Source organism: Podarcis erhardii, assembly GCF_964252035.2.
Source record: "Podarcis erhardii genome assembly, chromosome: 1".
NCBI lineage: Eukaryota > Metazoa > Chordata > Lepidosauria > Squamata > Lacertidae > Podarcis > Podarcis erhardii.
The window spans coordinates 87,929,103-87,954,622 of NC_138497.1; the positions used below are offsets into that span (position 1 = coordinate 87,929,103).

Sequence of the window (25,520 nt, forward strand, 5' to 3'; positions counted from 1 at the left end):
GTTTGATGGGGATCTTGCTACTTACATATTTCAAATGTAAAGGCTGGGTCCCTACAGATGTAACTGGAAAAAAGGACCTGCCTGAGTGAGAATGACTGGCTCTTAATGTTGACAGATATACTAGAAACAGAACTGACGCCACGTTTTCCATCTCCTTCCATTCTTCTGGAAGGATATCTACTTCTTGATTTTTTTTAGACCACTTGCAGATTTATCTGAATTAACGTTTGTTTGATATCTTATTCAAGGTTTGATTCAAATATAACAATGAGCAGGCATGAGCCATCGGTTCGTACAGTTAAACCTACCTTTTTCACCTCCTCCCCCTGCTGTGGGAGGAGAGGAGGTGATAAGTTTCTAGCTGCAATAAACAGTAAAAAAGGTAAAGGTAAAGGTACCCCTGCCCGTACGGCCCAGTCTTGACAGACTCTAGGGTTGTGCGCTCATCTCACTCTATAGGCCGAGAGCCAGCGCTGTCCGCAGACACTTCTGGGTCCCATGGCCAGTGTGACAAGCTGCATCTGGCGAGCCAGCACAGCACACGGAACGCCGTTTACCTTCCCGCTGGTAAGCGGTCCCTATTTATCTACTTGCACCCGGGAGTGCTTTCGAACTGCTAGGTTGGCAGGTGCTGGGACCGAACGACGGGAGCGCACCCCGCCACGGGGATTCGAATCGCCGACCATGCGATCGGCAAGTCCTAGGCGCTGAGGTTTTACCCACAGCGCCACCCGCGTCCCTGCAATAAACAGTAGCTTCCCACTTTTGACCATTAGCTGTCCCTCCACGCAGAAGTCTACATATTTGGATGCACCTTTTAAACTCTTTGTTTTCAATAATTGGAAAAAAAACAACTTTATTTGGTCTCACGTTTCATAAATTTTCTATCAATTGATTCAATTATTTATTGGCTGAGCTTTCGTCTCGAAAGACAAAATTTTAAATTCAGAGAAGTCTGTTATAATGTTTAACTCCTGCCTTCTTCTTTTTTGTTTTTTAAGGATACATTTGATCCAAAATGTCACATTCTGGAGGTTTTCCACCACTTCCCACTTTGCAGAGTCGCCAGCTCTGCGCTGGGTGTGGAAATGCTAGCGGTTTCAGTTCCTACTCCCAGCAGCACTCCTAACACCCTTTGGGAAGCAGCGTACCTCAGGACTGAGCCTCTGCGCTGGACACAGCAGTAGTCACTATGCACCCCTTTGGGCAGGGCGTGCCCCCAGCAACTTCCAAAAACAGTTCCCGCAAACCCCAGCATCATTCTCTGGGTCTTTATTCTTCTGCTGGAATAGTTTAGACGTGGCTGCGAAAGGGGCTGGGCTTGTCGGATGACCGAAACGACCTGCAGGGTGGGCGCTCTGCTGAAAAGGGGGCAAAGAACTCCGCAGCGAAGGTGACCACATCATCGGGCTTGCGAAGGAGCAGCAGCTGTAAGAAATCTGCCAACAGTGCACGGAGCTCTGGGTGGCGACGCACATAGGTGGCATGGCTTGCTTGCAGCTCCTCCTGAAGGGAGGAAACCAAACCCCCGTTAGAGGAGGGGCTCTCAGGTTGTTGCTCTGTCCAGTTTGGTGCCCTACCCAAGTACTTCAGGTAAAACTACATGTATGTGGAGGCCCACTAATTGACCCCTGGCAACAGTTGGCACATTTTAAGAGCGTAGGCAAGACTCTAGCTGCCACACAACTCACCTTTCTGTCTAAGAACTGGGAATACAGCTGCACATCCTCTTCCCAATCCAGCGGGATTTTCTCAAAGACTGGACGAGGGTCTGCTTCATCTGGGAAGAGGTGGAAATTGAAGCAGAGAGTTAGGAACACAGGAATTAGAGATAGATGTCCATCACATACTAGAAATCCACAGCTCTTAAAAATAAACAAAAATAAACAGTGCAATTAAATTTCAATCCATGCCTAAATGAAAGAGAATGTCATTTTGCCCAAGTTAGTTGATTCACTCCCAGATGCTGTCCCCAGTGGAGGCCAACACAGATCCTGGGCCTCTCCAGACTGGTGTTTTGTTGTGGGTGTATCCTGCAACGCGTTCTTGACACAATAATAGTGTGTTAGTGGTGGATTTAGTCTACTTTAGTTTGCTCTGGGATTCTTCCCCAACTGTTATCATGTTTTTGCTTTCCAAAGAGGCAATAGCACAACAGAACCAAAACAAAAATTAACTAGAACATTTGTAGTATAAAAAAGGTATGAAACTTCAGCAGGAGATTATGAGAGATGCACCGCTTGGAAATGAAGCAGCATGAGGACCCCAAAACTTTTGCAGGCACTGACAGTATGGATATCTGATGTGACCACCTCAATTGCAGATCATCACAAATGTCCAATGAAAAAAGGATGTCTGGAGGGGGTGCAACTACCAAATGCCCCCATTGCCTCTGGTGACCATTCCCAAGCGCTGACAGGGTGGAGGGAGGGAAATTTCACAGACTCCTGCCTTTTACCTGTGTCGATCAGAATGGGCATCTGCAGGATCACCATGGTGGCCGGGGATCCAACCTGGACGCGGCGAGATAAATGCCTGGGTGGAGGAGGCAAGAAGGAAAACTAGCCAGCTGGACCCTCCCATATTTGCCTGGGAACTGTAAGAGATAGGCAGGAGCCCTGCAAGACTGTAGCTGCATGCGACTCTGGTGCCTTCATGATGTGGTGTGAATGGATCATCATGAGGCATGCCAGGCCTAGGAACAGGAAGTTCTCCTGCCATTACCTTTGCATTTCTTTTAGTTAATCAACTGACAAATGTATCTTGGTGGATACTGAAGATGCAAACATCTTCTGTCTCCTCTTCTCCTCCCCACATTTTGCACGTCGTTTTGCATACGAAATGCAACTGAGTTGTTTCATTTATGGTTCTTAGGGTGGAATAAGGGAGGGAGAGACGGGGAATTTAGTACACACAACCTGTGTACCTTGAGAGTGGACATAAAGAACTAGGTTACCTTGCATTCACTCAATGTATTTGTAATAATAATAATAATAATAATAATAATAATAATAATAAGTTTTTTTAAAGCACTGGCATTCAAAGGAAACCAGGCTGTGCTAGGAAACCTACAGTAAGAATGCTGTCGAAAAGACTGTCAGAAGCTATTCTAGGTCAGAGGGAGTGAGCCATGTTGCCTGCAAGGAAGGGCTGGACACAAGCAATTGCACTGGGTCCTCCTTACCCATCCGACAGGAAGTAGAACTGCCAGCACAGGGGGACCTCGTCCATGGAGTGCACAATTCTCTCGATGACAAACACCTCCACCTCCTCTTTGCCCACTTTCTGCTTCTGGATGCCCAGGGAATTCTGGGAATGGAATTGAAGAACGAGAAAGGTGAGTAAAAATAGTGCTGCTGGTGAGGCAGCAAAGCCTTGTTCTCTCCTGCCAGCATATAGTTAACTTTAGACAGTCAGCTGGCCTGCATGTTTTGGTCAAATCTTCACGTGGATTTTTTTGCCAATCTACCGAGGGCTGGGCTGGATAGGTCAGCACAATATGTGCTGTAACACAGCCCTTCCCGAGACAAACTTCCTCATACATTGCCGACACCTGCAGGGTGCCCCACCAGACACACTCACATAGGTGCAGGGGCAGATGTGCTGGTCAATGCCAAATGCAAGGAAAATGGCATCTTGTGGTACAGCTTGCCTCCTGGCCATCACCCGCATCACCAGGAAGTTGGCAGACTCTGAGACTAGACCATGAAGCTGTGCACGTTTGTAAGAAAATGTGTCAACGTGGATCTCTTCCTGTGAGAGAGAATAGAGGAAAGACATTTTCACCTAATCCAAGACAACAACAGGTCATTCTGGGGAAATTGTTTTGGGACTTATAGATGGCACTCCTTGGCGCTTCAAGACAGGCTTAGCCATTCGTGGGACAAGAATGGGAAACTGTGATCTTGCTGCCCTTTGTCATCTGACTGTTATGAGGGCTTGTGCAGCATAGTGGTGAAGACTTTGAGTTGGGAAGTCCTCAGTTCAAATCAGATCTCAGCTGCAAATTCACTAGGTGGCATTTGGTACTAAGCATGACACCTTTGGCCTCAGACCAGCTCATATCTGCAACATGAGGACAATGCTGTTCTTCTTAGTGGGCAGGTGTAAGTACTGAGATAATGAAGGTGGAGGGTTTGGAAATGTGCAATAGAAATGTTGTTCTGGGACATGATCTGAAGGAGATGCTCAGGAGATCTGGGTCTGTTTGGTGTCTGGAGACCACCTGCCTTGAATTCCATCATGGAAGAAAGAAGGGGTATAAAGGCAATACATATAGTATGCCATATTGCTGTTTGTCTATTTAGAATACTTAACAGGGTGCAAATTGCTTTACAAGCCTTGCAACAAGGCTAGACTCCAAGGTAGTTAGACTACAAAATAGTGGAAAGTAACATAACAATCTCATAGTCTGTTAATCCCTGATGACAACCAGTGGAACAAGTTATTATAGATAACATTCAAGGACAGTAGCTAGGAATGCTTGAGGGATACAGTATTTGCGAAACTAAGTATGAACTAACCAGATTCAGACCTTCCAGTGTTATGAATAATCCTAGCACCACAGGGACATTGTGTTATTTCTGTTCCTGGACTTAGATTTGAATGTAATCTTTATTTCAGGATCTTTTGTAAACTGCTTATGAAGTGGGAAATAAATATTCTAAATGAATAAGTAATGTGTGAGTCAGAACTCACTTCTTGATTGTTCCCATGTAGTTCTCATTCAACAACAGCCACAATCAAAATGCATTTTAAAACATGTTATTTCAAGAGAAAATGTACTTAGAAACTTGTATTTTGAGGAAGGGGGGACGTTTAAAAATAAGTATTACTGTATTTTTCGCCCTATAGGACGCACCAGCCCATAGGACGCACCTAGTTTTTTTGGGGGGGGGAATAAAGGGGGAAAAATTATTCCCCCCCCAGCCACGGGAACTCCCACAGGGCTCCCTAGGCTGCAGATATCTGCCTGAAGCGCGGGGCGCACTGCTTCAGTGTGCCCCGCGCTCCGTGCAGCAGGCTGCTATCCGCAGCCTAGGGAGCCCTGCGGGAACTCCCGCGGGCTCCCCAGGCTTACGGATAGCTTCCTGGAGCCTGGAGAGAGAGAGGGATCGGTGCGCACCGACCCCTCTTGCTCTCCAAGCTTCAGCGAAAGCCTGCATTCAGCTCATAGAACACACACACATTTCCCCTTCATTTTTGGAGGGGAAAAAGTGCGTCCTATAGGGCGAAAAATACGGTACATAACATACAATTTTGGTTGTGTGGATTTAATAGGGAAATCACGCTGGAATTGACTTATAGGTGAACAGACATGAAAGTGACATGGATTTGAATTACTAGTGTGATTATTTCCCTTAACCTAGAAAGGGAGGGAGTTGGGCTTGACTTTCCAAATCCTTTAAGAAGGATCAGAATTTACTCACATCTCTTTCCACCACAGTTTTGCTCACAAAAAGCTGGTCTTGGCGTCTCACCACATGGGTCCTGGTTTCCACTGGGTGCTCCCTGAACTGCAGAAAAAAGTACGAGAAGATGATAAATCCATGCCAGACAGATGGTTTTTTTTTAAAAAAAAATATTTTTTTTTTACCCAAGAGTACTTATGTCTAAGCCCTTTGTCCCTCTAGTGCAGAGGTGGGGAATCTCTGGCCCAAGGCCTAATTATGGGTTCTAGTTTGGCCTGCAAGACCAGTTCCCAAAAGCAAATCAGGATGAAGGCTTATTCTGATATAACTGCTTTGTAAACAAATAAGGACCAATTAAGACCAGGCATAGGAAGGAATTCAGTGTAGTGCTAATCTCCCTTCTCCTCCCTCTGTGTGCTGCTCCAAGGGTTCTCCTGGACCCCCCCCCCCAAACCAATGTCTTTATATATGTTGGAAGCCACCCAGAGTGGCTAAGGGTGGGGTACAAATAAATTGTTGTTGTGGAAATCCTTGTTTGGGCTTCTAGTGGGAGGGGGTTGTTAGTTGAATCCCACCCATAGTCTAACCACCAAATAAGCAAATTGGGATGGATGCTGAATGTACAGATTGTCTGGAGCAGAGGTCCCAACTAAAGAAGAATGGCAACTTAAACTGATGGAATATGCACAGCTTATGGACCTAACATATAGAATAAGACAACAAGAAGAACATACATTGGAAAATGTTTATTGAATATATGGGAGGAAATTGTGTACACTTGAAAACATTGGCAGCATTAAGGTAAATTCAACAGTGTAAACAAGTTTTGATGGATGTAATAATGGAATACTGAATGGTTTAGTTTATGCAAAATATGCAGTGATTTATTATATGCAAAATGAACCATAGAAAGAGAAGAAGGGAAGTCACTGACATTTTAAGGTGGTTTAAATGAATATTATAAATTGTAAAATAGAAAATTTAATAAAAATTATACCCACAAAAGAAAGATTGTCTGGAGGAAGCCCATCTCGGCTAATGGCTCTCCTGTCCAGTCCTTGATAAGTATAAAAGTTTAATTTCGGAAGAAATTCAGAGCACTTATAGGCTGATCTATCACACCTTCAATGACACACTGTTCCCCACCCCACCCCGGAAATATGAAGAGATCTAAGGCTTTACAAGTAGGTGGAGTCAGCTATGTTAGAAGGAAGATGTCAGGCGCCAGTATGCAGGTTGGTTATTTTATTTATTTATTGTTAAATTGCCCTGCTGACATGATTTGGATTTTCTGTCTCAGGCACCATATTGTCTTAAATTGACTTTATGTAGGCTGTGCTATAAATAGTCCTGTTAGATTGCTTCCTGCTTCTGGTGTGTGCATGTAGGCAAGACCAAAGTGTTGCTTTAAATCCCAGTCCCCACAGGGGGAAGGTGGGCTGACAACTGCATTTCCAACAGCCTGCTTTTGAATGGGCTGGATATTCCACTGATTTCAAAGGGACCTAAGGTAAGGTTACCAGATTTTTTTCAATGAATCTGGGGACACTTTTCAACTTCCTACTAAATAGATGGATTTTGTCAGGGAACTGATTTGGAAATCCAGGGACTGTCCCTGGGAAACGGAGACGTCTGGTAACCTTAACCTAAGGCCAACTATCCTGGTGAGTTTAACAAGGAGAGCAGAAAATGGAGATCATGAAGGAAACCTGCAAAAGGGGGGCGGGACTGAAAATATTTCCCCTACCCCCATGCTTCACTATGAAGAGGAGAAATCTTGTCAGGATTACAGGTGTTTAGAACAAACTTAGTTGGTCTCTAAGGTGCTACTGGACAATTTTCTTATTTATTCATTCATTTCAGGTGTTTAGATGTTATCTTGCATCCAGGTAGCCATGGTGAAGGGGACACAAACAAGATATTTACCCTCACACTTTCCTTTGTGTGCTGCTCTACAGTTTCCAATTTCTTTGTTACATATCCTGATAAAGAAAGAAATAAAGGTTTAAAAAACAAACAGTTAAAGGTTATGCCACCTAAACACTCCCTGCAAGCCCTCATTGCCTCTTTATTACCCTTGGAAATACTCCAGTTTTTACCAAGAGTTCCTGAAGCTGCCTACCTTTCTCGGAATTTTCCTGAAGTAGTGCCTGATAGCTGCTAGAAACCACTGTGACGGCTGCCAAACTTACTGTGACTGGGTTGATTTCACACTAGCTGTTTTCTCTGGAATGGATATCATTCATTCACTTTGTTTTTATGGAGGATCCAGATGATTTCTCTTCCAAAATGTTGCATTCCAGTGTTTTCTGTGCTGTCAGCCCAACCTAATTTGTGCCATTTCTTTGTTTGCTTAAGATACAATTGTAACACCACTCTGTCCAATGCCATGAAATGGCAAAGCACTACTGATGCATCTTGGGGAAGAGTGGTCTGTTTTTGGTGAAGCCTCGCTTTTCTTCATTCTCTGCCTAGTTGCTTTTCCAGGGAGACAAGCAGCTCAACTGAGGTGTTTGAAGGAGAGCAGAAGGTTCTAAGCATCAGCTTTGTACTAACTCTCAGATCCAAACAAAACATATTTACACAAGAAAAGTACAATGACTAGTGTTGTGCATGAACTACTTAAATCTCATTCGTTTCAATGGGTTTTAGGGAACCTACCAAAACACGTGATTGCTCAGGGTGGGTGGGTGTGAATGCACAAATAATACTCCATGGCTTTTATTCAACATATACCAGCTGCATTAAGAAGATAAAATAAAAATTAAATGCATATTGTTAGTGACAAGGGAATAGCTGGGAGAAGGAACAGCAGTGTGGTGTAGTGGTTAGAGTGCCTGGGAAACTGGGGTTCTGGTCCCCACTTAGCTGTGAATCATGCAGAGTGACCTCGGGTCAGTCATTGTCTCTGAGCCTAACGTACCTCACATGGTTGTTGTGATGATAAAATGGGAAGAGGGAAGACCATGTATGCCACCTTGAGCTCCTTCGAGGGAAGGTGGGAAAGAAATGTGCTAAATAAGTACATCACAAAATTAGGAGGTCTTTGCTGATTGAAGGCTGCAATTCTGAACAAGCTTCATAGCCCATGAGTCCCATTAAATGAAGTGGGAATAATTTTAAACATAGTAGAGTCTTGCTTATAGTATGGTTGCCATATTTCAAAAAGTGAAAATCCGGACAGAAAAGTTGTTTAGCTTTTTTGACAAAATCTCAAAAGAATAAATAAAAATGAAGTTTTGGAGCTATTTTTAAGGAAAATCACCCAAAACGACACTGCTGACATGGGCTGCCATATGTCCAGATTTTCCTGGATGCTTCAACAGATTCCGCCATGACACTGCTTCCAACGGCCAATTGCTGGTTATGTCTGGGAAATTCCAGACGTATGACAACCTTAGCTTATAGGAACAGGAATTGTAGGGCCTTATTGGGGATATAGCAGAATATTAAGTGCTATGTCCACACTGTGTGGCTGGAACCTTGCTCAGCTTTTTCTTCCCTTGGGTCTAAAACGGTTATCAGACTAAGGAAGCATGGCACTAGGAACAAAAAATGACTGTATTCACTTGCTACAAATACTCTATGGTTAAATCTCTTCTTCTCATGTTATAGCTCCATCTCTGCATCCATAGTTTCAAGGTCCCATATCGCCAGTTGTATAATTTGAGGCCTGAAGGCTGTTATTTGGACACAGGAGTAGGCTGACTCTCTCTCTTCTCCATAACACCACCCTCCTCCTGCCAAATTATCACAGTGAAGTTACCTGTAATGGACGTTGTGCAAGGGATGCCATCAATGGTCCCCTTGCTGCTGGCACGGACCAGGTACAGGTCTTCTTCGTCCCAGTCGTCTGGTGAATAGCTGGTCTCCTCCACTGAGATGGTGAATGTCCCTGTAGTCTCTCCGCTCTCCGAGATGGCAACCAGTGATTCCCCAAAAATGCAGTACTTTATCTCTTTCAGTTCTGCAAGATGAGAGAGTAGAACATTATCATTTGGGGGAAACAGAGAGAGAAAAGCCTGTTCCCACACAGAATGGGAAAATATCCCCCAAGAACAGAAACCAATTGGTGGTGGATGCAGAGTATTTTGGCAACAAAGGTAGATCCAACCCTAAAACTCATGAGCAGAGACCTAATATCAAACCAGATTCTATATGGAAGTGTTTAACTGAAAAGCTGAAGGAATAAGTCCACTAAGTTTGGAGTCATCTGGGTCATATTGACCTCCTTTCTCCCCGGCTTCTCCCCAAGGCCTGCCAGTTGCTTGCCTGGCCTGTGATGTGCCTGGTGTTTTTTCCATGATCCATTACAGCATTTGAAAGGATGGTCACCCAGGGAAAGGCGTGGGGAAAATGGGCTGCATTCCAGGGGCCATATGCCAATGGTGCCCAGGGCCAGAGGCAAAAGCGAGCAAAGCAACATGTGTGAATTTTACCTTTGTATAGTAAACTACTTCTTACCTATGCTCATACTCTCCTCTCTGTCCCGCATCCAGGCAAGCAAGAAGCATTGTCTGTGGGGTGTGATCCATGAGAGGCAGTCAAGTACAACATTCCTTGTAATGATAGAGAAGACTTGCAAGGGAATGTTTGGTCCAGCCAGTCAAAACTTCCTGTTCCTCCTGGCTAGAACATCCTTCCTTTTGCATGTGATAGAAGGTGGGCGTGACCTAACCTGTCCAGGTAAGGAAAGGATGAGTCATGCAGCACAACTCCCTCTTTTTTTGACTTCCTTCTTTGTTTGACCAGCTTCTAGCTAGGACTGCTCTGCTGGCTCTCAGCTAGCTGAAGCACTGGGATTATTCCCCCATATGGGGTAGAGCCACATGTACATATTTGTAACTGAGTCTGCCTTCAGGAATCCATCTGTGATCTGATGTGAGTAAACTTCTTTTATTGACTTTGAATAAGATTGTTGTGTCTTTATTCTTTTAAGAGGGATTCAAGGGAACTTACTGGGAACATACAATTCAATCTGAGACAGACTGAATTGTATAATAGTGAGAGGCTCACATGAACCTGCAACCAGCTATCTGCTATGCATATAAAAGGGGGAATGTAACTGCTACATAAAGGAACTTGCTAGTGCAAGTTAGGAAGGATATTAATAAACAATATATCCTCTCCTGCCACCCTAAACATTCCCATATTGTCTGAGGTTGAGGACACATTCCAGTGAGGGAAAAGCTCTCAAGGAGGGTGCAGTTCAGGGCTGGTGAGGCATGTGGCCTGAAGAGAGGGGAAAGGGCTCTGGGAAAAGTCCTGAGGGTCAGACAGAGAAGCCTGCATTTGGCTCCATGTCCTGAAGTTTCCCCATCCCAGCCCTGGGACATACCATCTTGCAAGTCAGTCTGGCAAAGCCTTGTACCAGGTCTAAAAGGTGGCTCACAAAATTGGCTGTTGAAGATAGGAAACTTGGTTTTACCTTAGGAGTTAGCAGCAAACTTGCTGATACAATCATGCCCACGCTGACCAATAGTGTTCCTTAATGGTTTGGAACTGAGGAAACTAGACACGACATTAACACTGAGAATATTCCTATTCCATTTCATTTTTTTATAATAGCAGGTGCAGGGGGACCCTCCCATTTTCATTGGGACTGCAGCATGCAGGCAGGGGATCTTTTACTCCCCCCCCCTATTGAAATCCCACTGAAAATGCCCCCAGTGTGGAGTGGAGTGGGGAAATTCATTAGAACTGCAGCTGGGTGGCAGGATGAGGAGAGGTTTAAACCTCCTCCATGTCTGCTGCAATACCAGTAACCCCCCCCCCCCCGCCCCTCAGTGCCTGCTATGAAGAAAAAGAAAAAAGGTTTTCCCAGTGGTGCTTTTAGTGTCAGTCTACTTTGGCCCTAAGACTCCTATATCTTCAAAGGTTGATAGTGAAAAAGCTCCTGGCTGTCAGCACCCCTCCCTTACATGGGGGAGAACAGGGTAGGAGAGCCTCCTCCCTCCTCAAAAGGGGCACCCACCAATGAGCGAAAGGAATTCCACTGCCCCTTTGTTGGCAGCTGGGACTTTCGGTATTGGCACCTCCTTCGCCACCTCGTCTGAGGTCTTCTTTTGCATTGTGGAGAGATGAGGACTTAAAGCCTTGGAGCAGGTGGGTGTAGAAGAGGACACTTCCCAGAGGTCTGCTGTGAGGAAATCTGGAAGAAGAAGCAGCGGGGGGGCGGGGGGCGGGGAGAGGATATGGATGATGAAAGCAGACTGGATGCAAACCCTGCCTGCAATACATTAGCTGGAGTGGACATAGCTCTAGCCACATACTGTGTGAGATAAGGGGAATAGTCCCAGCCTACCATACTGTTTCAATTAATTTTGACGATATATACAAGGGAGAGTCACAGTGAAGAATTCAGCATGAAACCAACACCAGAAAGAACTGAGCTAATGTGTCCAAGACATGGGGATCTGCCATTTGCTCATTCAGGTGCTGTGAGCCCACCACCCCACAGGACATCGCTGACCAAAAGACCACTCGTGATGAAACTGGTTTGAATTTAGGCCACAAGGTTATTGATTACAGCTGTAAGGAGTTTGGTGAAGGCATTGGGTTGTAACCGACCTCAACCAACCTGACTGCTGAATTATCAACCAAGGGGTCGAACCGATGTTGAGGAGACCCTATGACTTGTATCAAATAGGTGCTACTCCACAAGGAGTGCTATGGCCCTAGCCCCTTGCATGGGCATCCAGACAAAAGCACCTCCTCATGGACCCCTTTAACGGGTTTGCCATATTCCCTCAGAGGCAATGCACATTTTCCATTATTCCCACCAAGCTCCCAGGCTATAAACACGACAAACTTTTTGAAAATGAAAGCTAGGAATCAGGACCTGCTAATGGGCCCTGCATGTCTAAAAGTCAGATATCCAGGCAAAGCAATGGCTCTTATTTTGCTGTGCTTCGTGCCATCTCCTTGGTGGGTGCTAAGATAGAGCTCTATGGTCAAGCTTTTTGCAGGCTCTTCCCAGAGAATAGTAGGAAGGATGAGGGCCATCGGCCATCTTCCCTCTTCCCATGGAACTCTGAGAAAGGTAGTCCTTCAAAGGGTCTTTAACAGAAAATTCTCACCAAGCTACAATTTTCAGGATTCTTTAGGGGAAGCCTGTTCTGCACAAATAAGGAATCGGTCTCGCAATGGGGCAGTCCCTATGCTGCAACTCCCTGCACACTGGTATTTGGCAGACACCTTTGCTGTATTGTTTACAGCGCCTTCTAAAAACTTTTTTGCTTAGGCAGGCCTAAGCCAGATAGGTAGGGTCAGCATTTTAATTGGTAATTCCCTTTTGTATTTCATAACATATATTTTTAACTGGTGATTTTATAAATACTTTTTAATGGATCAGCTCATTTTTAACTTCTGATGATTTTAATGTCTATCTTATGTTTTATGCAAACCATCTACAGTACAGGTTTTGACAATTAAGTGGTAGACAAAATTTAAAATTTAAAAATAAATAAATTGAGATAAGGTATGTGCTTTCTCTGTCTTTTTCTCGTTGAAGCTGCCTCCTTTTATTTTATTGGATGGCTCCCAGCCTGGCAATCAATTAATCAATAAAGCATTTGTATAAATTTGGGAGAATATTGGCTGCAAAGACCCCCTATTTCCTTCCACTCACTTGTCCTCCGTCCTTCTGTACAGCATCCTGATGTAGCAACAAAGCCCCTCCACCCTCATCAATGAATGCCTCAAATGCTAACCCCAGTTGCATCCATCCCAGTTATTTCCTCCCCGCCCATGCAGCTTCCCAGGATGGGGGTAAATTTAGAGAAACGAGTGGAAGTCAGCTTCGTGTTAGACCTGAAGCCTCCCACTCTAGACTCACTGCGGGTTTTTTCCTGTCCTTCCACAGTGAGGTTACAATGTATTCATTGGTTTCCGCAGCAACAGCCTTCCTCCCCGCCTCTTAAAGGGACAGAATGAGTTGGTAGCATTGAGAGAAGCTTTTCACAGGATTCTAGCATGCATGGAATTCTAACAGGGAAGAACACAAAGGGAGAGGAGGGCATGAGCTGGGAATTAGGAACAGGCAATCAGAATATAAAAGGTATAGTTGTGGAGTTCTGTTTTCAGTGGTCTGCACAACCAAACAAGGCACGTCTACATACACCATCCTTTGCACAATATTCTCACACTTCCTGATCCAATGACAGTATAATGACTGCATGTAATGGCTGAGGGGAAGAATAGCTCATCAACAGGAAAGACCTTGCTGAACATAGATGGGGGGACAAAGACCTCCAAATGTTGCCTTAGAAAAGCAAAATTAAATTAGTGGTGTTTTACCCACACCCACACCCAGACTGTGGGTTACAGATAGCCTTGCTGCTGTTCTTCTCCATTTATTGCTGGCTAAGTACCCCTGCATTGGGGTCACACAATTAGTGAATTCAAAGCCACCAAATGAATACCTTAACAAGGAAGCTCACAAAATACTGTGGGCATTTTCTATTACTATAATAGAAAAATGGTGCAATGGCACCCCTGACATGCATGTAGTCACATTCCATAAAGCCATCACAGTAGCAAAGGACTCAACAACTGATGGCATTTGTGTCTTAGTCGAATCAAACAGAATCTTATGGCTACAAAATCTTATGGGGGAAGTATCACATTTTCCTAAATGCAAAACATGGCACTTTTGAGGACTTAGGACATGCAGAATCTCAGCCACAGATGTTACACAAGAATATATCATACAGAGAAGTTCTAAGTAGAAGAGTAACTCATCACTGTGACTAATGAAAAAGAGTTCTATGAATAAACTGGTTCTTCTTTGGGAGTAGGACACTTCAGTGAAGAACTTTTAACAGCATCATGTCCGTTTCTCTGTCATCTTAAACACTTTTTTTCAATGGTTAACAAATCTGGCTTTTCTTGCAACATTATTCAACGCTAACCCAGTATTTTAGGGGAGTGGGTGGTGTTGTGGTCTAAACCACTGAGCCTCTTGGGCTTGCCGATGCAAAGGTCAGTGGTTCAAATCCACACAACGGGGTGAGCTCCCGTTGCTCAGTCCCAGCTCCTGCCAACCTAGCAGTTTGAAAGCATACCAGTGCAAGTAGATAAATAGGTACTGCTGCAGTGGGAAGGTAAACAGTATTTCTGTGCGCTTTGGCACTCGTCATGGTGTCCCATTGTGCCAGACGTGGTTTAGTCATGCTGGTCACATGACCTGGAAAACTGTCTGTGGACAAATGCAGGCTCCCTCGGCCTGAAGCGAGATGAGCGCTGCACCCCATAGTTGTCTTTGACTGGACTTAACTGCCCAAGGGTCCTTTACCTTTACCATTTATCTAATCCAGTATTGTAAACTTTTTCAGAATTTCAGTTCATCCTTATGAATGGAAAGTTATTAGGGCCAACAGAAGAGAACTAGTATCCTATTTAAAAAAAATGGTACAGCTGGAGGATACTTCTAGCATTACACAGATAGTTTATATATATAAACAGCTGGTTGTTATACATACTGTTAAATTACTTTAGATACAGTTGGTGGGAGAAAGTTGTCCTGAAACATCCCCACATGGACATTTCTACATCCATCTGCCAAATGTATCCATTATCAACCCCTCTTTATATATTCAGTCTCCTTTTTTCCATACCTGTACTGTACTTTCCTTTCTGTATCTCCATCTTTTATTCTTTGTGTTTTGTCCACTATGCCCCAAAGCAAAAATCAAACTACAGCCAGTTCAACCATGTCCTCTCTGCCTTCCGGCAAGATTGGATTATTACCAATACTGCAAGTTAAGAACATGCCTGGAGGCACCTTGGTTAAATGAGGGAGGAAGAAGCCCTAAGCTTTCAGTAAAATGATAGCTCTGTTGTTGATTTAGAGTATTCAGCTACATTTTATTCAGAGCAGACCCACTGAAATGAATGGACCTATTAAGTGCAATGGGTCCATAGCTGTCAACGTTTCCCTTTTTTAAAAGGGAAATTCCCTTCTTCCAAATAGGATTTCCCTTAAAAAAAAGGGAAAAGTTGACAGCTATGAATGGGTCTACTTTGCTCAACACCACCCAGTAAGGGAATCCCAGATACATCTACTCAGAAGTAACTTGCAAGTAACAGGGCAAAAGACTGCAGTTCTCAACCCCTCCCCCACCTTCAAACAGATGTGCACGACAGATTCCCATACTGAAGCTGCATGCAGGCCATACATTTAAAGCAAGCACAAAGAATTCTGCAAACTGTAGTTTACCCTGGACAGAGCTACATCTTTAGCAAAGTACTGTTCCCAGGGCTCTTTGGGGAAACTAGTGTGCTTTAAATGTATGGCGTGTCATTCATTCTCTCCATCCTCCTGAAAACAGAAAGATGAGATTGCTGGGGCTCAGCTGGCACTGTCAAGATTATGAGCAGCTGTCAGGATGAATGTGGGTCATTGCAGGGATGGAGTTGGCCTGGAGTATGTGTATGCAATAGTGAGGGGAGAGAAGGAACTGAGTGATGAAACGTTTAACGAAGCAAAGGTTAAATCTATCTGTTTTGTCCCTCACTCATTTACAGAGATGCAGAAAGGCACCACACTAGTTAAGGCACTGCACTGCTCTAAATATATTGTGCACAGCTTTAGAGGCCAATGTTCTAGGTGTCAGCAATGCCAAACCCTACTAGAGATCCTTAATTGTCTGATGTCTTGTGCGGCTGTCACTAAACTCTAAAGCCATCTTCATGATATCGGTGTTGCCATAGAAACAGACAGGCTTCCCACAGGGGGAGGGGAGCACAGAGTAGATTATAAGGGCGACAACAAAATACAACAAAAGCAAATGAAGCTGAAAAATAGGATGTGAGCTGCAGATGAAGGTGATCTTGAAGAAGCATCTTTTGAGAATAAGCATAAAAGCTTGCAAGTATTTACTGGGGAAACCATTCATTAAGCCTGACTACTCCCTCCTGCTCTATGCATATTTATTTCGACCTTGTGCATCTTCCCTGAGATATCAGCGAACACCAGCATACGGGCGAGTCCCGCCTTTGCAGACAGCTCTGAGCAAATGATGTCAGGATACAGTTTCCAGGAAGCAACTCAGTTCCCAGAGTTTTCTTCCTAGAAGCAAATTCTGCTCACAGTTGGCACTGAAGATTCTGCATCGCAAGAAACAAACCCAACAGGCAAGTTGCATTAAAAATAAATAAAAATGGTGTGTACGCATTTTTTGCTCATTCATGGAGACAGAAACAAACTTTATTGCCACTGTACTGCTGCACCATCTGGTGGCTCAGGCTAGTACAACAGTCAAGGAATGAGGGGGATATTTCTTAATATGCCTGGAAGAATTTCTGTAAGTCTGGTTCTTTTGATTTGACATTTTCCTCAATGAGCAAACAAAGAAGTGCTTTTAGATGTGCCTGAGAGTCAATCCTACGATCAGGCAGGGTGACATGTCCCCGTTCTGTCTTTATGTTGTCTCCTTCCTCTGCCCAGCCTACTTTGTAAGAATCTGAAAGGCTCTGTCGTCTAATAAAGCCTTTCCAAACTTGGCCCTCTCCACCTGATTAGGACTACACTCATCACCTCCAGTCAGCACGACCTATTGACTGTGTAGAGTGGGGCTGATGGGAATTGCAGAAGAAACAGGTGGAGGGCACCCAGTTAGGAAGGCTGGGGTCAATCTCTAAGTCAGTGAGCCATAAGCCAGCAGCTTGGAGACTGGGGTAAATGCAAAACAGGTGAGAGATCAGCAAAGAAGGCAGAAACAACTGGGTATCATTAGCATAGATATTATTAGTAGTACTGAAAGACTAAGTAAGAGGATCTAATGGATAAAGATAAATAATGAAAAGGAAAAAAGATAATCCAGTGATCTCCAGGATGATGAAATAATATGAAAAATAGTATTGGATAGATAAGCATGCCACAATCATACAAATATCAAGTTCAAGATAATTGTAGCAAACCATTCAATTCTTGGTATGCTCATGGCATTTAGTGATCCCTTTACCTTTACTTATATATATAAGCAAGTTTGAATTTATACACAAACAATTCTTTGGAGACTGAGTTCGCCTCTAGGGTTATACCCAAGTGAATGAATGTGCATACAGCACCTTAAAAATAAAATAAAAAGATACTGGTAAAAAACAACAATCACCCAAGGTTACTTTTCTCTCCAGAGCAATGCTCTGCCATTTGGTGAGTTCGGTTTTTAAAAAAATAAAGTCTACCAACTGAGTTGTCCCTGCCCTTAAATTGATTAATTATTGCTATGAATCAAGCACCTTAAGGGCTTCCATCAGAAAGTAAATATATGCTTCAACACTTGGATAGGCAGAAGTAAGTATAGCTTCCCTTGGTTATGGTAGTTGTCCTCATGGGCGTAGCCAGGATTTATGTTGGGGGGTGGGGGTGGGCAGGACACCCACCTGTCATCATCCTCTGTCTGGCTCTGTCTAACAGATTAAGAATTAAATGTCTCAACAACAGTTGTTTTAAATTAATTTCTTTTTACTCCAAGTGCTCAGAAAAATGTGTCAAAATATTTCTACAATTTCTACTTTAGTTAAGTATTTTTTATTTACTTGATTTAGGGGGGCAGCTGCCCCCCGCCCCCTGACTATGTCCATGGTCATCCTTACAGTAGACATGTGGCCGTAGACTACATACATTGTTTTAAATGTGCATTTTATATTTGGCTTCCTTTAGTAATGTTGTCATTTGAAATGCCTACGATAACTTTGTTGTTGTTGACTTTGCTGCTTTAAATGTGCATTCTGTGGTTGACCACCTTTGCAATGTTTTATTTTAAAATCTTTAAGATAATATTTTTGTTTCCTGTTAATTATGTTGCTTTGATTGTATACTTTATATTTGACTTTCTGTAATGTTTTCCTCTGGGTTGTTTTGTTTGATGCTTTACTGTAGGTTGAAAACCACTTTGAGATTTTTTTTCTTTAAAATATTATTAATTTCATTTCCATACCACTTTATAATAACAATAATGTATGCAACAGTCTTGGGAAGGGAAGGACTTTAAAAACCTAGGTATATTTACTTTAGCGTAAATACCGTTCAGAGGGCACTACTGTTCTGCAAACATGCATTGTGACTCAGTGCAATGATTAAACTCACAGGTGTTTGCAAAAACAGCAACAAATCTCTTTTTAAAAATGCAGTTAAGCCTATGAAGTGGTGCAGCAGAAAGCAGTGTCCTAACAGTGCAATCCTGTTTACTCAGAAGTAAGGTTCGTTCTATTCAATGGGTTTAACGCTCAGATAAGTATGCATAGACTTGCAGCCTAAGTTATCAATGAATTGTACTTACTGGGTAAACTCTGTTTTACATGCTCAAAAATGAGAAGGAAATTTGATGCTATTGACTCTAATCAGTAGGTGCCACAGTTCACACACTGCCTTTCGAAACTAAAACAAACACACTCATGTGGAGTCAGGGAACTGTAGGAAAATATTACATTGCTCTTTCTGTACCAGGGAAATGCCACTGACTTCTTTACAGGGGAGGAAAGCCCCGTCATTAAGGAGGCTGGGGCAGTAGGTTCAACTTGTCTTTTCAAAGATAATCAGCTGTTTTTATATACCTTGTCTGATTTGGCTGCACTTTTCATTGTTTTATGATACAGCTGTTCTGTGTTCTTAATTGCGGGTATATTGCAGTTATCTTGGGGAAGAAGGGATTCTCCAACCTGACGTCCTCCAGTTATTGTTGGACCACAGACCATTAAGCCATGCTGGCAATGATTGGTGGGAGCAGTGGCCCAATACATCTGGAGAAAACAACAGTTTGAAAGCAGGTCAAGGCTGCACATTTATGATATAATAGGGCAGGATTATAAAGAGACACAGGGAGAGAAAAAAGTTTACTTAATCCAGTTTTGCTGTTGTGGAAATGAACCAGATTTGTCATCATATTTTTGAGTTTTAATACTGTGATTCTTGAAGGTTGGTATATAAATTTAATAAAATTATTGTTAATACTAAATGCTTTTTTCAGGGGGGACGATGCATACTGTGAATCTCTGTACTTTTGTCCATTTACTGTCTTTATTTTTCTTGATTTGAACTAAAAAATGGTGATTTTCTTGAGTCAAAATGAGAGTACCCCTAAGCATTTTTTAAGAAAAAAAGCACTGACTAATACTATTATCTCAACACATTTATAAAGAGGCTGTGAAAAAATGTTTTGTTTTGTTCTGAAAGCCCGATGCCTTGGGCTTCTTCGTTTACCAGTTCCTTACGCGTTCCCCTAGGGTACCACCGCTGGCATTTACGGCCAGATCCCTCAGGGGGCACTGCATCCCAAGCCGCGCGGGAAGCGGCTCCGGGCCAGACGGCGCTCCGAGGGGGCGGGCCCGGCTGCGTGCTTGGGAGGTGGGAGGGCTGTTTTAAAGCCAGGGGCGGGGGGCGGGTCCGATGCTTGCCGCGCTCCCTCCGCAGAGCATGGCTTGGCTGGGCTGGCTGCTGCGGATCCGAGCGCTGCTTGCAACCTTCGCCGCTTCTTCTTGCAGGGCCCTGAGCGGCGCTTTCCACCGGTGCGCGGCCAGGCAGCGCTTTCCCCGAATGCCCATGGCTCTGGCGGGTCCCCTCCTGTTCCGCATCGGGTGAGTTTGGAGACCCGGAGAGAACTCTGCGGCTGGATCCTTCTGATCCGAGGACGAGGAGATCATTTCTCTGATCCGGCGGGTGCTGCAAATGGGGAAGTCTTGCCGAGGTTACTCGGGGGAGGCCTGGTGTTTTTTTAAGGGGTCCCAACGGTTGTATTGTAGCAGAAGGAGATGTCTAGAGCAAAGGTTGCATGCGGGGGGGGGCATCGGGTTTGGGGGGATCTGTTTGCCTGCTTAGATCTTGCTTTATAATTGAGTGGGAAGAGGATCTGTTAAGATGGGGCGGGGGGGAAGAGCGGGTATGTGCGTGCGCGCGCCGCGCGCTCCTAGATATAACGATGAATTTTTGCAAGTGGAATGTCAATATGATTTGGTGGCGATGTTAACGGGCAGCGAGAGTTATGCGGTTTTTAAGATAAGGCAGGTTGCTTTTGGTACGAGGGGAAGCCGGGCTGCACGGATCCGGGGGGCGTCTGTCGGTTTGGGGGAATAGATAGAACAGTCGTGGACCAAAGTATAGCCCAGGTATAAGAGTGTAGTGCGTGAAGGAATGTCCTGTGCGATTCTGCGGGAGGTTAATGAAGAGAAGCTTTGAAGCGCTAGAGTTAAAAGTCCCGTCGAGAGCCAATGTGCATTGGCTGTAGGAGAAGCGTGGATCGGTGCCTGCCTCTCTGGAACCCGGTAAATTAATTGGTTTAGGAAGAGAGAGATTGCAGTTGCATGCATTTCAACAGAGGAATATCTACGGAGCCTTAATATGCATGCATGCACATGTGCACTAAGAAATCGTCCTGCAGAAATATATACTGTATTGAAATTGGTGAGTGCACGCGGAAGGAAGGTAGATTTGGGATCTACTGGTAGATCTCTGTGATTTGCAGTAGATTGACTATAGCAGCAACAACAAAAATGTTTTTTCCACCCAAATTGGGCTGCTGAAGTGAAGAAAGCTAACCAGAGGTGGCCTTTGTGTGTGAAAGGACTGTGAACAGAGTTCACTTCTGGAACAGAAAACAAATGCTTTAGCTGAGAATGTGCTCTGAGGGGCCCTTTTAATTATAATGGGGCAGATCCAAATGTTCACATGCAATGCACATTTAAATAGCATGACTTCCCTCAAGGAATTCTGGGAACTTTAGTAAAGGGTGTTGAAAGGTGTTGAGAACTGTAGCTTTGTGATGGGGAGACTATAGTTTCCAATATTCTTTGGGGGAAATAATGTGCTGCAAATGTGCACTGTATGTACTTTAAACGTGCACTGTAGATCTCCCTAAGGTATATCTTTTGCACCTGGTTTTAGCAGGTAAATCTTGGAGCACTATTTAAAAAGCAGAGCCTTACTTAGTGATGCCAGGGGTTGAAACTGGGACTTATTGTATGCAAAGCATGTTCTCTACAGCTGACTGACAGCTCTTCCCTTTATATACCTCTTCAGCCCTTAACTCTGCCCACCCCCACCCCTGATCTAGGGGACTGTGAGATTTATGTTACAGGTATGCATGATGTAATGCTAAGAATGCCTTTCTGAGGCATCGGATGCTGGCTTGTACTGTGGTGTTTAGTTTTGGTCAGAAATTGTTCTTTGTATTAACTTTGCTTTGGAAAAATCCTGTTTCTGTGATGTGGGACTAACAGATGGACAAGGAAAATAGATAATATTTTTTTGCGACCTTATGGTTGCAAAAGAGATTTATGATGTGTATACTTTATGGTTTACTCTGCCTTCAGTTTGCTCCACCACTTGTGTTTGAAGCTGAGCACACAAGATGTTAGCCACAATCCTTATGTATGCTGTAGTTTTTAAAGGAATACTTCTGTTTTGATGCATTTCTCCTCAAACCAGCTTCCATCTGATTTGAAAATGGAAGGTGAGGTGTGTACATTCAAGGCAGCCCTTGCACATGTGCAGACAGCTTCATTGAAAATGAGTTTGGAGGGGGTGTTACAGGTGCAGGGAAACAAATTGGGTAATGTGTGTTGGGTGAAGACATCCCCACACCTCTCTGGTGTGTACAGCGATGTGAAAATGAAACTTGAAACACAGGGAGAAAATGACCTCTGTGTGTTTTAAGATACAGTACTAAAGTATACATAGTCTAATGCTTCAAGGCTGGAAGGATAGATACTCACCATCCATGGTGCAGTGGCTTTTCTGTACTGAAAATATGTAGCTTATCTTCAGTCCTGTTTAGATATGTATTTGGACATAGGAGCTACTTCTATTGTGTTTAAATTAGTATTGATACCTGAAGGAGCATCTCCACCCCCCATCGTTCAGCCCCGGACCCTGAGGTCCAGATCCGAAGGCCTTCTGGCAATTCCCTCACTGCGAGAAGTGAGGCTACAGGGGACCAGGCAGAGGGCCTTCTCGGTAGTGAGGCCGCCCTGTGGAACGCCCTCCAATCAGATGTCAAGGAAATAAACAATGATCTGACTTTTAGAAGACATCTGAAGGCAGCCCTGTTTAGGGATGTTTTTATTGGTTGATGTTTTATAGCTTTATTATTATTATTATGAATAATCTGTTGGGAGCCGCCCAGAGTGGCTGGGGTATTATTATTAATAATAATAATAATAATGATGATAATTTATAGATTATTGCTAATATGAGCTGACATCCCCTCCTTTCTGCTACATTGGCAATATACTTTTTTTTTAAAAAAATGGAACAATAAGTAGTTTGGATAACTAGTTTTCAGGGATTACATCTAAGATTACTTTGGGGGTGGGCAGAAGCAGTTGCATCTATGCATGTTGGGGATTGGGGAACAGCCGTAGCTCAGTGGTAGAGCATCTGCTTTGCATTCAGAAGCTTCTAGGTTCAATCCCTGGCAGCTCCAGGTAGGTCTGGGGTTGTTTTCCCATCTAAAACTCAGGAAAGCTGCTGGCAGTCCTCGTAAACAAAACTGAGCTAGATGGGTCATTTTGGAATGGCACCTTCCTCAATTCCCAAAGAATGTCTGAGTTCTGCGAAGCTCTGCTCACTTACCTTTAGCTTGCTACAGAACACTTAATGGACTGTGAAGTTTTTCTTTTGTTCTGCATCCTAGTAGATAAAAATGAACAGAGCCTTCCACTGCCACAGCTGCATTTTGCCTGCTTTTCTTGGGAATGGTCAGCTGTTTGCAACATCTGACATGTGCGTGATATCCAGAAAGCTCCCTGCTGTTCACAGGAGAGCAGAATGACAGCGGCGGTAGCTTTCTGGGCCCATACAGTGCTTGACATGAATGCATATCCTGCAGCTTCTGGAGATTCCCATTCATTCGCTATTGGAAATGCTCTTCCTGTGTTTGTGTTTGTGTGTGCGTGTATTCATTCTTTACAAATCTTTCCATGCCTCCGAGTATGGAGTTACAGAATGGGCCAGAAACTGCAGTCTGCAGGAAGAGAAAGGGTGAGGGGTGAGGGTGAGGAAGTGGCACATAAACCAGAAAGGTAGGGAGGGAGAGCATAGAGGTAGAAGGAAAGGCCCTTAGGTTGCTTGAGGAAAAGAACCATGTGCTTTTAGAAATAGAAAGAAGAAAAGGTGGATGCAGCATCCAGCATGTGGGAGATGACGCAGGAAAAAGAGGCTTTCCTTTTTCCTATACAGTGGTACCTCGGGTTAAGTACTTTATTCGTTCCGGAGGTCCATTCTTAACCTGAAACTGTTCTTAACCTGAAGCACCACTTTAGCTAATGGGGCCTCCTGCTGCCGCCGCGCCGCCAGAGCACAATTTCTGTTCTCATCCTGAAGCAAAGTTCTTAACCTGAAGCACTATTTCTGGGTTAGCGGAGTCTGTAACCTGAAGCGTATGTAACCTGAAGAGTATGTAACCCGAGGTACCACTGTATCTAATAGTAGGTCTTCCAAGTCCTACACTGCTTAGATATGCTGGTTGAGTCCCCCTCTCTTCACAGTTTTTTAATGCACACCAGGGATGGAGAACCTGGCTCCTTCTGATTGTTGTTGGACTCCCAACTCCCAGCATGGCGATGGGCAAGGGATGACAGAAGATGTTGTTCAGCAATATGTGGACGCCACAGATTCTTCATCCCTGATGTACTCGGTGCTAAAAGGTTCTTGCACTTTGACCAGTGGCATAGCAAAGTCAGGTGGTACCCGGAGCAGAAAATTTCTTGTCACCCCCAGCCATTGAAATTATTAAAAGAAGGAAAAAGAAGATACTTGAGGATCGTGGCAAGCAAGCCACAGAGTCTTAAAGCCATGCAGATTTCTTTTAAGAGATCTGACATATTTAACTGTGTCAAAGGCTGTCGGCCCATCCATCTCAATGGTGTCTACAGCTGGCAGCTGCTACCCAATGTTTCAGATGTAGGTGCTTTCATGCCCTACATGGAAGTGTTGGGGATTGGTGTCAGGGGCTGTTTGCATGCAATGTGTGTGGTCTGCCACTGAACAACAGCCCTTCCCCTTAGATACTTCCTCATCCATATCCAAATTTGGCACCCTCTCAAAGGAGATGATTTTACTAAAAGTGTTTGAGGGGTTGGTGATGCATGACTCGGTAGTAACGGAACAGAGGTCAGCCCTGGAACATATAAGGAAAAGGCATTGTGAATATGAGAATGCCATCTGCTGAATGGGGACAGCAGAATGCTTCTGCAAAGAAGATTTAATTCCAGGCAAGGACTTTCTCGCTGCTGCTGGCTTCCTACCTCCCCCTGTACTGATCCAAGTAAATGTGAAGTACCTTTTGTGAACCAGAAAAAAGATGCTCTCATTAAGGGACACTTGAATTGTGCTGTGGTGACATATGTGTGTCTCACAGAACTGATGCACCTAACTCTTTGTTGTTGCATAAAAACTCTGAAGCTAACTGCTAAAACGTTATTGTGAAGGCTTTGTTAAAATCCTGGACCTGTAATCAAAATATCTCATACAACTGCCCTTACACTGAGTTGGACCAGAAGTGCATATTGCTCAATAGTGCCTACACAGACTTTCAGCAGCTCTCCAGGGTTTCAGACAGGAAGTCTATCCCAGCCCTTCTTGGAAAAGCCAGGGAATGAACCCGGGGTCTTCTGTACGTGCAAAGTAGATGTTCTACCACTGAGGTGTGGCTCTTCCCTTTTCACGATAAGGTACCATTTTTTGTGCAAGTAGCAGGTACTTCAGAAAATAAATAAATCCACAGGCATCTAGAAATGTAGTGCTCTGCCCGGGTGATCAGTTATCAGAAGTGAGATCTGCAACAAAATGTTGCGGTATGGGGTGGTGGTGTTTAGGTTTCCATTCACTTCATTCCTCACCTGCAAATTTGTACTTATGCAAATCTTGAGGTTCCTCCAAGCTGGCTGATGCCTTTCTCTCTTTCTCTCTTTTGTGTGGGTGGTTTTGGCTGCCTAAGCAATTATACCCTCAGCTTTCACATCATAATAGTAGGAATGATGCATATATCACTTTTCCTTTGTGCTCTGACCACTTCATGGTATCTTAGTAATCTTTATGATGCTATAAGGCAGGGCAATGGTATTAATACTTGTACTACAAGTATTAAGGGGAGCTTAAGACTGTGATGG

The 25,520-nt window shown here is 44.0% G+C and overlaps 2 protein-coding genes across 3 annotated transcripts in view; one reads left to right on the forward strand and one right to left on the reverse strand.

Annotated features, from left to right (window-relative positions):
• Positions 1 to 1,257: 1,257 nt before the first annotated feature.
• On the reverse strand, positions 1,258 to 25,332 carry CATIP (ciliogenesis associated TTC17 interacting protein). Of its 2 annotated transcripts, XM_081853188.1 has the most exons (11): positions 25,251 to 25,332; positions 13,238 to 13,397; positions 11,386 to 11,550; positions 9,178 to 9,378; positions 7,338 to 7,393; positions 5,430 to 5,516; positions 3,583 to 3,753; positions 3,185 to 3,309; positions 2,459 to 2,535; positions 1,692 to 1,780; positions 1,258 to 1,506 (listed from the first exon to the last, which is right to left on the reverse strand). In XM_081853188.1, the coding sequence occupies exons 3-11, from the start codon at positions 11,480 to 11,482 to the stop codon at positions 1,294 to 1,296; spliced, it is 1,116 nt and encodes a 371-aa protein (XP_081709314.1). In that variant the 5' UTR covers positions 11,483 to 11,550; positions 13,238 to 13,397; positions 25,251 to 25,332; the 3' UTR covers positions 1,258 to 1,293. The 2 variants fall into 2 exon arrangements, with proteins under 2 accessions (XP_081709314.1, XP_081709313.1); XM_081853187.1 differs by lacking the exon at positions 25,251 to 25,332 and having other exon boundaries at positions 11,386 to 11,562; positions 13,042 to 13,261.
• Positions 19,769 to 25,520, forward strand: part of LOC309336828 (putative hydrolase PNKD) — a 32,908-nt gene continuing 27,156 nt past the window's right edge. The window contains exon 1 of the mRNA XM_081853208.1: positions 19,769 to 19,991. Coding sequence (XP_081709334.1) covers positions 19,804 to 19,991 — 188 coding nt within the window. The 5' untranslated portion in view covers positions 19,769 to 19,803. The remainder of the gene's footprint in view (positions 19,992 to 25,520) is intronic.

What these genes read in the sequence shown, in the direction of transcription:
- CATIP (XM_081853188.1), bottom strand. Translation starts at nt 11,482, where the DNA reads ATGCAAAAGAAGACCTCAGACGAGGTGGCGAAGGAGGTGCCAATACCG. An exon ending in GGAATTCCTTTCGCTCATTG is followed by an intron (nt 9,379 to 11,385) that starts GTGGGTGCCCCT and finishes CTCATCTTGCAG; the next exon opens with AACTGAAAGAGATAAAGTAC. An exon ending in TTGCACAACGTCCATTACAG is followed by an intron (nt 7,394 to 9,177) that starts GTAACTTCACTG and finishes TTTCTTTATCAG; the next exon opens with GATATGTAACAAAGAAATTG.